The sequence below is a fragment of the Lithobates pipiens genome, unplaced genomic scaffold (assembly GCF_037356315.1).
Source record: "Lithobates pipiens isolate NorthernLeopardFrog02 unplaced genomic scaffold, aLitPip1_a1.2 Scaffold_25, whole genome shotgun sequence".
Classification (NCBI taxonomy): Eukaryota; Metazoa; Chordata; class Amphibia; order Anura; family Ranidae; genus Lithobates; species Lithobates pipiens.
This window is the reverse complement of record NW_027507787.1, coordinates 41649725-41663501: the sequence shown is the minus strand read 5'-3', so window position 1 is coordinate 41663501 and position 13777 is coordinate 41649725. Positions and strand designations below refer to the sequence as shown.

General features: G+C 48.6%; 1 protein-coding gene across 2 annotated transcripts in view; it reads right to left on the bottom strand.

Annotated features, from left to right (window-relative positions):
* The window catches only part of PIK3AP1 (phosphoinositide-3-kinase adaptor protein 1), a 196194-nt gene that overhangs the window by 45799 nt on the left and 136618 nt on the right, over nucleotides 1-13777 (bottom strand). For both annotated transcript variants that reach the window (XM_077454361.1, XM_077454360.1), the window contains exons 11-13: nucleotides 13114-13182; nucleotides 11322-11527; nucleotides 1215-1284 (exon numbers count right to left, since the gene is read on the bottom strand). In XM_077454361.1, coding sequence (XP_077310487.1) covers nucleotides 1215-1284; nucleotides 11322-11527; nucleotides 13114-13182 — 345 coding nt within the window. The remainder of the gene's footprint in view (nucleotides 1-1214; nucleotides 1285-11321; nucleotides 11528-13113; nucleotides 13183-13777) is intronic.

The window sequence follows — 13777 nt, the reverse complement described above, 5'->3', positions numbered from 1 at the left end:
CATTTAAATAGCGCTGATTGCTCTATAAATGACAATGGTCCCAAAAATGTGTCAAAAATGTCCGATGTGTCCGCCATAATGTAGCAGTCACAATAAAAATCGCTGATTGCCACCATTACTAGTAAAAAAAATTTTTATAAAAATGCTATAAAACTATACCCTATTTTGTAAACTTTTGCGCAAACCAATCAATAATCGCTAATTGCGATTTTTTTTTTATACCAAAAATATGTAGAAGAATACATATCGGCCTAAACTGAGGGAACATTTTTTAAAATATTTTTTTGGGAGATATTTATTATAACAAAAAGTAAAAAATATTGCATTTTTTCAAAATTGTCACTCTATTTTTGTTTATAGCGCAAAAAATAAAAACCGCAGAGGTGATCAAATACCACCAAAAGAAAGCTCTATTTGTGGGAAAAAAAGGACACCAATTTTGTTTGGGAGCCACGTCGCATGACCGCGCAATTGTCACTTACAGTGACTCAGTGCCGAATCGCAAAACCTGGTCTTTTGGCTGCAAATTGGTCCGGGGCTTAAGTGGTTAACAAAGGCTCTAACCCTTTCTCACTCTATCCAAAACAAACTAAAATCTTTTTGACCTGAGTTGGAGTTAAAAATAAAGAGAAGACAGTAGATTGTCAGCCTGTGAAAAAAAATATTTATTAATAATTACTCAACTGAATTAACAGGTTTTATTAAAATATTTGCTTGCAGTTAATTTTCTAAAGTGAACTTCTCTTATTATTTGCTTCCCTTTTGTCTGTAAATATACAATTGAAAGTGTTCAACAATTGCAAAAAAAATACCTGTTGATACTGCCAGGAATCTACTGGACTACAGATTACCCCCCCCCCCCCCCATGTTATGGTGAAAAGGAAAGGGGGGATTCTGTAGTCTTAAAATACTTCCTATACTAGGATGGCAGGAAATGTGTTACTAACAGGATCACCAGGTGAAAATAAAGGAAAGAAAGCTTGAAAACGAAACTCATGCAGCCACCGCATCTAAGGACTGGTAAGCTGCAATATATAACATTTTTGTTTTTAGATTTAGATACACTTTAAACTAGAATCTTGGAATAACAGAGTCCCTGTTTTATTTACTACAAACAGAAAAGCGAAAAAAATATATATTTTATCTTTGCTAAAGAAAATGCCACATTGATTTTGAAACCACATGGATGCAAAAAAAAAAAAAAAAAAAGATACCTGAATTCTTGTTTTTTTTATTTTCATCCCGCCTCCTGCTAATACTGTCTCGTAATCTTCTAAGGTTTTCCTAAAAGTAACAACAATAAACAGTAATAGTTATATAGAGAAGATTGAGCTTTTCAGTCATCATATGAGCAGAGATTTTTTTTTAACCTGCTTTAGCCATGCTCTGCTGTAAAGCTGGCCATACACTAGCTTTTCAAACAAATATATGTATAAATATTTGTATGAACATGCATATAAAAATTCTGTGTTCATTTGACGACCTAACAAATTACATTCTAATGTACTTCAAAATGTTGTTTGCATTTAACATTTGATTTTGGAATGACTATAATTTCCCAAATAAAGATCACATACACTTAGGAATTCGTTCAAGAAAAAAGTTTTATCCTGCTCCTTTGAATTTTATTGTCACTGTGGTTGAAAATGAACATCGATTTGACCCCACTAACAATTACTAAATCAAACGATGTTCCTAAAATTAGAATTCTACTGTATGGCCAGCTTAATATGCTGGGGAGAAGTGGCTGCAGGATGCTCCTAATATTATTAATTCTTGACCGTAAAAGAGATGATCACATAAACTGTTTTTTTTCACACAAAGGGTTATTTTTTTGTGAAGCTAAATTGGGTTTTAAAATTTGGCTATTTTAGATGGCTTTCACACTGAGCTGCGGCGGTGGGGGGGAGGTCATTGGCAGTAAAACGGTGCTATTTTTAGCCCCGCTTTAACATAGTTTTAATGCCACTCTTCGGCCGCTAGCAGGGTGGTTTTAACCCCCCACTATTGCAAAAAAAGGGGTTTCAATCCACCCACAAAACGTCACAGCGCTTACCCCATTGATTTACATGGGGAGCAGTGGTGGAGGAACGGTGAGTTCACCGGTCCAAAGAAGCTGCTGGCAGGACTTTTTGTGACGCTTTGCCAGTGCACGGCTCCAGTGTGAAAGCCCTCGGGCTTTCACACTGGAATGAATGGAGACGCTTTTTTCAGGCGCTATACAGGCGCTATTTTTAGCGCTGTAGCACCTGAAAAACGCTGGTAGTGTGAAAGGAGTCTTGATGCTTAGTTGCAAATGTTGCTTAGTGTTCATTTAAGTGAGTTCTACAAGGGCTGGTAGGAATCCCTTTATTGACAGAATTGTACAAAATAGGAAGTTCTAGAACCACATATTATTTGATTTAGAGCATAAATAGGAAGTTTAAGCCCTCAGACTCACAGGAGCCTCATGCTATTTTTTTATTTAAACACAGGAGAAAATAATGTGAGATTATGATTTCCACATCAGTTTCTATTGCAATTAAAAGTACATGCATTTGCATGAATTCAGAGCATCTGATCTGCCCTTGGATGCAAAGATTTCTAGTTTTTCTAAATGCATTGAATGCATCTAAATGTCTAAAATCATTGTTATCATATCCATGTGAATTAGGCCTAAGACACGCAATACTGTGCATTATTATATATCTATAGGACATTGCTAAACACATATAAATGCATGTAATGAAATGGTATCATGCACACTTTACAGTCTATTTTTAAAAGATTTGTTGCACAAGAGTCAGAACTAATCATGAAAGCTGAATACAATTTCACCAATTGTTTTCTAATAGAATAATTCCTGTATCATCAGCTCCGTCTAGTGGCCAAAATGTAATATAGGCTTCTGAAGTACCTCAATAAGAAAATATACCACATTGTGTCCACTAGATGGAGCAGACAAAGCTATGTTGATTGTTTTGTTTCGGTCTGTTCTATGTTTCGGTAGTTCCAGGATTGACTGCTTCCCCTTGATTAGTCAAGAAGGCTCTGGAAATTAGTGGACCGAAAGAGTCTAATCAGAAACTAAATAATAGTCATACAACCCTGGCCAATCCCTGGAGAGGGTTGCCCAAATGGCAGCTGGGAGCTTGCATAAATATTCTGAGACACAGAGCATTGGGGTCTTTTTTCTTAGAAGGAGATCACAGCCTAAGGGGGGCTGCTTTCCCACCTTAGGCCATCCTTCCATGTGCCTGCAGGGCAGGGGCGGGCTGGGCTGGGGGGCAGGGATGCATTTTCCCCCTGGGCTGCTCTGATTCGCTATAAAAAGGCTGATGTGCTGCCAGCTGAGCTGGGAACTGCACATGATGTGCAGTTCCGCAGTTGGCCACATGTTACTGCTCAGTCCGGAGGGAGGCTGACAGGGCTGGATAACAGCCCAGAAGCGCAGGAACGTTTATGCTGTGAGCGGACATCTGTCCTGTCACAGTGCTGTCCCCGGCTTCTGAGCTGACAGTCTGTGTCCATTGCGAGCACAGCCGAATGGAAGAGGGTGGATCCGCTCCGCCTCCTCCAGCCCCCTCTCTCTCTGTGCCCACCCACACTCTGAGCAGCCTATGTGCTGCGTCTGAATAGGATGTGTGGGCGGGAACATTTAAACAGAGCAGACAGTGCTTTCTATGGGACGCTGTGGAAGCTGTGATGACTGAGGCCGCGTACACACGGGCGGACTGTCCGCCCAACCTTGTCCGCTGAACAGTGTTTGGGCGGACAGTCCGCTCGTGTGTGGGCTTTCAGCGGACAGTTTCAGCGGACAGTTGGACGGACAAGGTCTTTCGGAAATTCCGAAAAACTGTCCGCTGAAACTGTGTTTGAGCGAACAGTCCGCCCGTGTGTGGGCCTGTCCGCTGTACTTTCGAAATGAGCGGACTGTTCCCGCTCGGAAAGTCCGCCCATTTCGAGCGCGTGTACAGGTAGGCGGGGCCCGCGAAGGAGACGTCGCGGGCTCCGCCGCCTGGAATGGGCTTAAAGGGGAACCCCAACGCCGAAAAAAATCGGCGTGGGGGTTCCCCCCAAGTCCACACCAGACCCTTGTCCGAGCACGCTACCCGGCCGGCCAGGAAAGGGGGGCGAGCGAGCGCGCCCCCCCTCCTGAGCCGTACCAGGCCGCGTGCCCTCAACATGGGGGGGTGCCTTGGGGAAGGGGGGGGCCGCGCGGCCCCCCCACCCCAAAGCACCTTGTCCCCATGTTGATGAGGACAAGGGCCTCTTCCCGACAACCCTGGCCGTTGGTTGTCGGGGTCTGCGGGCGGGGGGCTTATCGGAATCCGGGAGCCCCCTTTAAGAAGGGGGCCCCCGGATACCGGCCCCCCACCCTATGTGAATGAGTATGGGGTACAATGTACCCCTACCCATTCACCTGTGAAATAAAGTACAAATAAAAACACAACACAGGGGGAAAAAATATTTTATTGCACAGCCGGGGGTCTTCCGTCTTCGGGGGTCTTCTCGCCGGACTCCTCCGCTATGTGTGTGTAGCTCTTTTGCCAGCGGAGGAGTCCGGCTTTCTTCCTCCCCGCCGCCGGCCTCTTCTCCCGACTTCGGGGGTCTTGTCCCCCTCTTCGGTTCTTCTGCCGGGCCACCGCGCCTGGTCCGGTGGCCCGGTCTTCTGTCGCCGTCTTCCGTTCTTCTGTCGCCGCCTTCGGTTCTTCTGCCGGGCCACCGCGCCTTCTTGTAGCTCTTTTACAGGCGGTGGCCCGGTCTTCTGTCGCCGTCGCCGCCTTCCGTTCGTGTTCTTCTTCTTGTTCTTCTTGTTCTTCTCCTGGAGATGTTGACTCGACGAGCTCTCCGGCCGGAATGCCGGGGACGCGCTGTGCGGTCACTTATATAGTGACAATGGGGCAGGGTCACATGGTATATGTCACATGGGTTGGTCACATGGGTTGATGTCACATGGGGACTATGACATCGTAAGGGGGCGGGGTCACCATGTGACATCAACCCATGTGACATATACCATGTGACCCCGCCCCATTGTCACTATATAAGTCACAGCGCAGGGCGGCTCTGGCATTCCGGCCGGAGGGAGCGACGTGTCAACATCGCCTGGAGAAGAACAAGAAGAACAAGAAGAAGAACACGAACGGAAGGCGGCGACGGCGACAGAAGACCGGGCCACCGCCTGTAAAAGAGCTACAAGAAGGCGCGGTGGCCCGGCAGAAGAACCGAAGGCGGCGACAGAAGAACGGAAGACGGCGACAGAAGACCGGGCCACCGGACCAGGCGCGGTGGCCCGGCAGAAGAACCGAAGAGGGGGACAAGACCCCCGAAGTCGGGAGAAGAGGCCGGCGGCGGGGAGGAAGAAAGCCGGACTCCTCCGCTGGCAAAAGAGCTACACACACATAGCGGAGGAGTCCGGCGAGAAGACCCCCGAAGACGGAAGACCCCCGGCTGTGCAATAAAATATTTTTTCCCCCTGTGTTGTGTTTTTATTTGTACTTTATTTCACAGGTGAATGGGTAGGGGTACATTGTACCCCATACTCATTCACATAGGGTGGGGGGCCGGTATCCGGGGGCCCCCTTCTTAAAGGGGGCTCCCGGATTCCGATAAGCCCCCCGCCCGCAGACCCCGACAACCAACGGCCAGGGTTGTCGGGAAGAGGCCCTTGTCCTCATCAACATGGGGACAAGGTGCTTTGGGGTGGGGGGGCCGCGCGGCCCCCCCCTTCCCCAAGGCACCCCCCCATGTTGAGGGCACGCGGCCTGGTACGGCTCAGGAGGGGGGGCGCGCTCGCTCGCCCCCCTTTCCTGGCCGGCCGGGTAGCGTGCTCGGACAAGGGTCTGGTGTGGACTTGGGGGGAACCCCCACGCCGATTTTTTTCGGCGTTGGGGTTCCCCTTTAAGCCCATTCCAGGCGGCGGAGCCCGCGACGTCTCCTTCGCGGGCCCCGCCTACCTGTACACGCGCTCGAAATGGGCGGACTTGCCTCCGCCTTACGTGGGCGAGTCCGTTCATTTCAAAAGTTGAGCGAACTGTTTGCCCAACCTTGTTCGTCAAACAGTCCGCTCGTGTGTGGGCAAGTCCGCTCATGCAAATTTTGAGCGGACTGTTTGATGAAACTGTTTGCCGAACAAGGTTGGGCGAACAGTCCGCCCGTGTGTACGCGGCCTGAGCCTCATGCTGGGTCCTTCATTCCAAGTAAGTGAGCTATGGCCAGTCTCTCCCCCTCTCTGCAGATAAGGAAGTTTCTTTCAGCAGCATGTGCAGTAGCTGGTCCTATGATGTGGGCTCACACTGGTGTGCTGCAGTGTTGCTGGTCTCACTGTCTTCCTGCATGTCCCCCCCGTCACATGCAGCCACACTGTGCCCACCAAATGCAACTTCACTGTGCCCACCAAATGTAACCTCACTGTGCCCACCAAATGCAGCCACACTGTGCCCACCAAATGCAGCCACACTGTGCCCACCAAATGTAACCTCACTGTGCCCACCAAATGTAACCTCACTGTGCCCACCAAATGCAGCCACACTGTGCCCACCAAATGTAACCTCACTGTGCCCACCAAATGTAACCTCACTCTGCCCACCAAATGCAGCCACACTGTGCCCACCATATGTAACCTCACTGTGCCCACCAAATGCAGCCACACTGTGACCAACATATGTAACCTCACTGTGCCCACAAAATGCAGCCACACTGTGCCCACCAAATGTAACCTCACTGTGCCCACCAAATGCAGCCACACTGTGCCCACCAAATGTAACCTCACTGTGCCCACCAAATGTAACCTCACTGTGCCCACCAAATGCAGCCACACTGTGACCAACATATGTAACCTCACTGTGCCCACAAAATGCAGCCACACTGTGTCCACCAAATGCAACCTCACTGTGCCCACCAAATGCAACCTCACTGTGCCCACCAAATGCAACCTCACTGTGCCCACCAAATGCAGCCACACTATGCCCACCAAATGCAGCCACAAAGTGCCCACCAAATTCAGCCTCACTGTGCCCACCAAATTCAACCTCACTGTGCCCACCAAATGCAACCTCACTGTGCCCACCAAATGCAGCCACACTGTGCCCACAAATGTAACCTCACTGTGCTCACCAAATGCAACCTTAATTTAGCACGCCAAATGTAACTTCACTGTGCCAACCAAATGCAGCCACACTGTGCCCACCAAATGTAACCTCACTGTGCCCACCAAATGTAACCTTTACTGTGCCCATGAAATGCAACCTCACTGTGCCCATGAAATGCAACCTCACTGTACCCACCAAATGTAACCTCACTGTGCCCAGCAAATGTAACCTCACTGTGCCCACCAAATGCAGCCACAATGTGCCCACCAAATGCAGCCACACTGTGCCCACCAAATGCAGCCACACTGTGCCCACCAAATGCAGCCACACTGTGCCCACCAAATGCAACCTCACTGTGCCCACCAAATGTAACCTCACTGTGCCCAAATTCAGCCTCATTGTGCCCATCAATTGCAGCCTCACTATGCCCATCAATTGCAGCCTCACTGTGCCCATCAATTGCAACCACACTGTGCCCACAAATGTAACCTCACTGTGCCCACCAAATGCAACCTCCCTTTGCCCACCAAATGCAACCTCACTATGCCCATCAAATGGAGCCACATTGTGCCCATCAAATGCATCCACCCTGTGCCCAAATGCAGCATCATTTTGCCCATCAATTGCAGCCACATTGTGCCCATCAATTGCAGCCACATTGTGCCCATTAATTGAAGCCTCACTGTGCCCATCAAATGCAGCCTCACTGTGCCCATCAAATGCAGCCTCACTGTGCCCACCAAATGTAGCCTCACTGTGCCCATCAAATGTAACCTCACTGTGCCCACCAATGTAACATCACTTTGCCCACCAAATGCAACCTCATTTTTCCCACCAAATGAAACCTCACTGTGCCCATCAAATGCAGCAAAACTGTGCCCATCAAATGCAGCCTCGTTGTGCCCATCAATTGCAGCCACATTGTGCCCATCAAAGGCAGCCTCACTGTGCCCATCAAATGCAATCACACTGTGCTCATCAAATGCAGCCTCACTGTGCCCATCAAATGCAGCCGCATCGACCCCCCCAGCAGCATTTAACCAGCACAACCCCTGCCCGCTCGCTTTCTGACTGCCACTTACCGCATCTTGGTGGCGGGTCAGGCAGCAGATGACGGGGGTGAGCTGTGGGACGGGCAGAGGGTCAGGCAGTGGCTCCTGTGTCCTCCATGCTTCCTCCTGCTAGATGTCCAATAGGAGCGCCTGACCTTCCAGCCAATCAGGTGATGGGTATTAGACCTGCGCTATCCTGATTGGTGGAGAGCCGATTCAGTGTTAAAAAAAAGCAAATATTAATTTGCTTTTCTAATACACCTGGGTGGGCTCCAAGTGCAATGCTCTGTGCTATTTTGAAGCCTATTAGAGCCTATGGCTCTAATCAGGTACAGGGAAATGTGGAGCAGGGTCTCTCTCTCGTTGTGCAGGGAAATGTGGAGCGGTGTCTCTGTGTGGCATAGCTTTACTCACAAAGTGACTCTGCTGGCCAAGATGCGTTTGTTCCACTGCTGGCCGCTATCATCTGCAGGGGTTGCTAGGATTGACTGGCATCTAGCAACCAGTGATGTCACAGTCCCCAGGAGGAAAGGATCTTCCACCTCCACCACGCCTATTAGTGTTTTATCCACTCACCTCCTCCCTCCATCTTCTCCTGTGTGGCGGCATGCGCCTCGGAGCCTGCCTGAGGGAAGGGAACGGTCACTGACTGACAGAAGCACCTCTGCCTGAGGTGAGGGAGCAGTGAATGAATTAGAACATATGTGTAATGTGGAGCATATGTGTCATGGGAGAATGAGCTGGTAGCAAAGGAGGAGATCACATCCTTAAATCTCAGCCAGGGGTCATGCTGGGACTTGTAGTCCTTTACTTTTGGGGATGTGATATCCCAAAAGTAAAAGGCTACAGGTCCCAGCATGAACCCCTCAGAGCTCGGGACCTAAGGGGACACATCCTTAGATCTCAGGGTTTCATGCTGGGACTTGTAGTCCTTCACTAGTTGGGGGGGGTCAAATCCTTAAATCTCAGGTGGTAATGCTTGGACTTGTAGTCCCTCACAGGTTGGTCTGGGGGGGGGGGGGGTCAGGTCCTCAGCTCTGAGGGATTCATACAAGGACTTGTTTGCACTTTAGTTCTTGGAGGCCATGGTGGTACAAGTCCTCCACGGGCCCTGGGGGGCCACATTGTCCTCCCTGACCCTCACCCCCACCTTTGTGATCATGGAAAACCTTAGTCTGTTTTCCCTATCCATCACTTTGCCACCACCGGTTATATGGGCCACTTGACTGGACTTGCCCCCCTGGCCTAGGGCTGCCAGCCCTCCCCTGCTGCAGGGTGCTTGCGACCTTAGGTGGGCTAACTGGAAGCCTGCTTTGCTGGAAGCTACAGAAACTTCTGCTGACTGAGGATCTAGTCTGGTATCACAGGCAGAAGGCGACGCACGGACACTGGAAGGAGGCAACCAATTTGCAAAGGACATTTGTGAGTACAAACTGGAGAGATCCTAGAGACTGTGGACTAAGGCTATCCTTCAAGATTTATGCCGCGTACACATGATCGGACTTTTGGGCAGACTTGATCCGGCAGACAATCCGCCACACTTTGCAGCGGAGATCCTCCGGATTTTCCGAACTAGCCGACTTACACACACGAATGGACTTTCCAGTGGACTAGGTCCGACAGACTTTTGACGGAGGTCCGACAGACTTTCCAAATGAGCGGACTTACCCACACACAGACTAAAGTCCCTTAATTTTGAACATGACTCCAGGAACAACAGGACTAGAGAAGGAAGTCAATCTCGCCAGGGGATGCTGGGACTGAGATGTCATAAGGGGTGGTGTCACCGGGTGATAAGGGGCGGGGTCACTGGGTGACATCACCCGGTGACCCCACCCCGTATGCCTATATAAGTCGCTGTGCACCGTGTCCACGCCATTACAGCGGGAAAGAGCGTTGTGTCAACATCGGAAGAATAGAAGAAGAAGAACAAGAAGGTGAGGGTGGCGAAGGAGAAAGCCGGACCACCACTAGCAAAAGAGCGGCAAAAGAGCAGAAGATAGCGGAGTAGCCTGACGAGAAGAACCGGAAAACGCAGAGAAGTCGGAAAAAGACCCCCGAAGTCGGAAGAAGACACAGAAGTCGCAAGAAGACCCCTGGATCTGCCTAATAAACTACTTTAAATACCTGTGTTGTGTGTTTTTTATTGACACTTTTTCCCCACGTGAATGGGTAGGGGTACGATGTACCTCATACTTATTCACATAGAGTGGGGGGTCGGGATCTGGGGGCCCCTTATTAAAGGGGGCTCCCGGATTCTGATAAGCCCCCCGCCGCAGACCCCGACAACCAACGGCCAGGGTTGTCGGGAAGAGGCCCTTGTCCTCATCAACATGGGGACAAGGTGCTTTGGGGTGGGGGGGGGGGCAGCAGGACACAATTTCTGGTTAAATGGAAGGGATACGGCCTGGAGGATAACTCCTGGGAACCCGCATGCAATATCCATGCAAGAAGGTTAGTTTGTGCCTTTTTTCTTGCTTACCCTGAAAAGAAGAGCCTGTTGGGCATCCGGAGGCTGCCTCTTGGGGCGAGGTGGGGATGTCAGGGATACCCTGTGGCAAAGCAGATACTCGGACATGCGCACATATGTTGCTACGAGAGCGCACCATACTGGGCAGTGCTGTCTGATCTGCAGCTTTACCTGAGTCTGATCCAGTATCTGCTGTAATTACCTGACCCTGCTCCATTTGACCACTGCTGCCTTCTCCTCTTCTGACCCAGCCTGTCTTGACTCTGCTATATCTGAACGCGTTGATCTTCCGTTGCCAAACCACTCTCTGCCTGCTGACTACTCTTTGCCTGCTGAATTAACTACCCGTTACCTGTGCTGACCCGGCTTGTCTCACTCTGCTTCAGTCTGTTCCTGATCCAGTCTCCACCTAGATCCAGGGGTAGCTGACCCACACCTGCAACCACTGCCTCCAACTGCTGCTACAGTCCAGTCCTGGTGGAACATCTTTACTCATCTGTATCAGCTACCACGGATCATACAGGCACTCCTACCTCACTGCTCTCCCGTACCACTGCTGCAACCCCAGTGGTTCCTGAGCCAGGGCTGTAAGAGAGGTCTCCTTCTACGGTTGGGCTCTGATACCAGGTACGTGGCAGTAACTTGTGTTGTGTTGTATAACTAATGTTTTTGGTCATCTATCATCCATGTTTCATAGTAATGGTTTTGATTTATGTCAATACATACCTGCTGGTACCTGAAGGAGTCAGATCTTCTCTTTTGATTTAATTGCCACTCTTTAAATTCAAGTACTGCTTCATCCACGGAGATCATACCTAGTTTTACACGCTCTTGTAAAGTAATTAATTCCCGTTGACCTGGGGTCTTCATTCCAACAAATGGGTCATAGACACTTGACTGGTGGCGGTCTCTCTTCAACTTAACACTTGATGCTTAAAATTAAAACAAAAATCAGTAATAACTAACAGCAACAAATAATCCTGTCATGGATCACAGTACCTTTTTTTCAGAATGGCTAGGGGTAACCACCTGATAAGTTATGCCATTAGTTAAAGCGGGGTTCCACCCTAAAGTGGAACTTCCGCTGATCGGAACCCTCCCCCCCTCCGGTGTCACAATTGGCACCTTACAGGGGGGAGGGGGGTGGAGATACCTGTCAAAGACAGGTCTTTACACCCACTTCCGGGCATAGACTCCCGTGGGAGTCTATGTCATTTCCTGTCCGCCCCGCGCTGTCTGCTGGGACACACACGGGTCCCAGTGACAGCGCGGAGAATTCCTATTGCGCTGCGCGACTCGCGCATGCGCAGTAGGGAACCGGGAAGTGAAGCCAATTCGCTTCACTTCCTGATTCCCTCTCCTAGAATGGTGACGGCAGCAGCCAAGAGCCGAGCGATCGATCGGCCTCGGCTGCCGGCATCGCTGGAACCCGGGACAGGTGAGTGTCCATTTATTAAAAGTCAGCAACTGTAGTATTTATAGCTGCTGGCTTTTAATATTTCTTTTTTTAGGTGGAATCCCTCTTTAATTCTGTATATATCCGAATTTTGGTCCTCCCCTGGTTAAAGCAGAGTTCCACCAATTTTTTACATGTGCAATGTATTTTATGGCCATTAAGAATGCTCTTACCAATGGCAATATATTTTTTTAAGTCAATACCTTCTTGCTTGTGATTTTAGCAGCACTTCCGGCTGTGGCCGCCTAGGTGATTTTGTCACCAGACGATTTGCAAGGATAGAGGGTCATGTATCCCAGGAGTCCTTGCAAACTGCCTAATGACAAAATCATTATTTCCAGACTGGCATTACCAGCATTACTGTGCAGGTGTGAGTTCGGGAGGTGTATGATGAGTAGTTAGCTGCACCGAATCCCGTAAATTAATTGAAGAGGGCTTCAGATGCCCACAGCTGACATGGAACCTCCCTACTTCTGAGATCTGGTTTGTATATGACATGTTCTAAATGTTGCTGTATATGTTTACACAAGGGGGAGTGTTTTTAAAAAAAAGTATTTTGGGGACTGGAACTCCGCTTTAAGCATAGGATGCATTCTGACAAGTGCATTGATAGGGCTTTGCAGCTCTCACATATCCAAATGTGGGTTATTGCTCTTATTAACTTTAAAAAACAAGGTTTTAATTGACACAAACTGCTAACCAGCAGGAATGAGCCTAGAAAGGTGCTTTCTGCTGCAAGTACTGTAAATTGGTTATCACTGAAACATGCTGCAATTTTGACCAGAAGCCCTCAGAGTGTCCTGAAAAATCTTTTATAATATAAAGCTATAATATTATAGCTTTTATAAAACTCAGGAAAAAACAACGGATACATTAATTGCATTTTATAACGTTACCACAGTTGCAGTTTTCCTGGGTGCCATTGGCACTTCACTGGTTGAATACTTGTTGCTTGGAATAGTCCAAAATAACTACCTATAAGATGTCTATAGATTATTCTTGCATAATTCAGTTAGGAGGTAATCAGTTTGTAGGCATATAGTTATTGTAGAGTACACTTACTTGTTCTCGACCGAAAAGATTCCACATAAATATTTTCATTTCTTGGCACTGGCATGTTCCTTCCAAACACTAGGAAAAAGGCATTATCACATTATTATGGGCTTAGAGTAGATATAAAAACTGTAAAAAAGTATCTTTTAAATGTCCCTTCCTGTCTCTTTCTCAACATTTTCAAGGAAAACAGACTTGAAAACCTTGTCACTAGTGATGGACGAACGTTTCGCCCGGCGGTCGTTTCGCGGCGAATTTCCGACATTCGCGGTCCGCACGTTCGAACGCCTTTTTCCGTCGTTCGCCGCGGCGGACTTACGTGTTTAATGTATACAAGAACTTTAACCTTTGGTGACACGTTTATCATGTGATACAGGACAGCCAATTGAGACATGACAGCACATGGACACTTGGACATTCCCCCTAACCTATAAATACACCCGATCCGGTGGCCATTTTACATTCTTTCTTCTGTTACGATAGGGACAGGTTCCTGTGTGGAGTAGGGAGAGATAAACCACTAGCTATTTGGTACACAAAAGTTCTTTTCAGGACTGGTATAGGTGTTAGGTGTTGATAGGTTTGCTGTGCTGCTGATTCTTGCAGCAGCCTGAGTGTCTTTTGTTAGTTTAGAGAAAGGGAAAGGACGGTGTATGCTACAGGGACAGCCAGA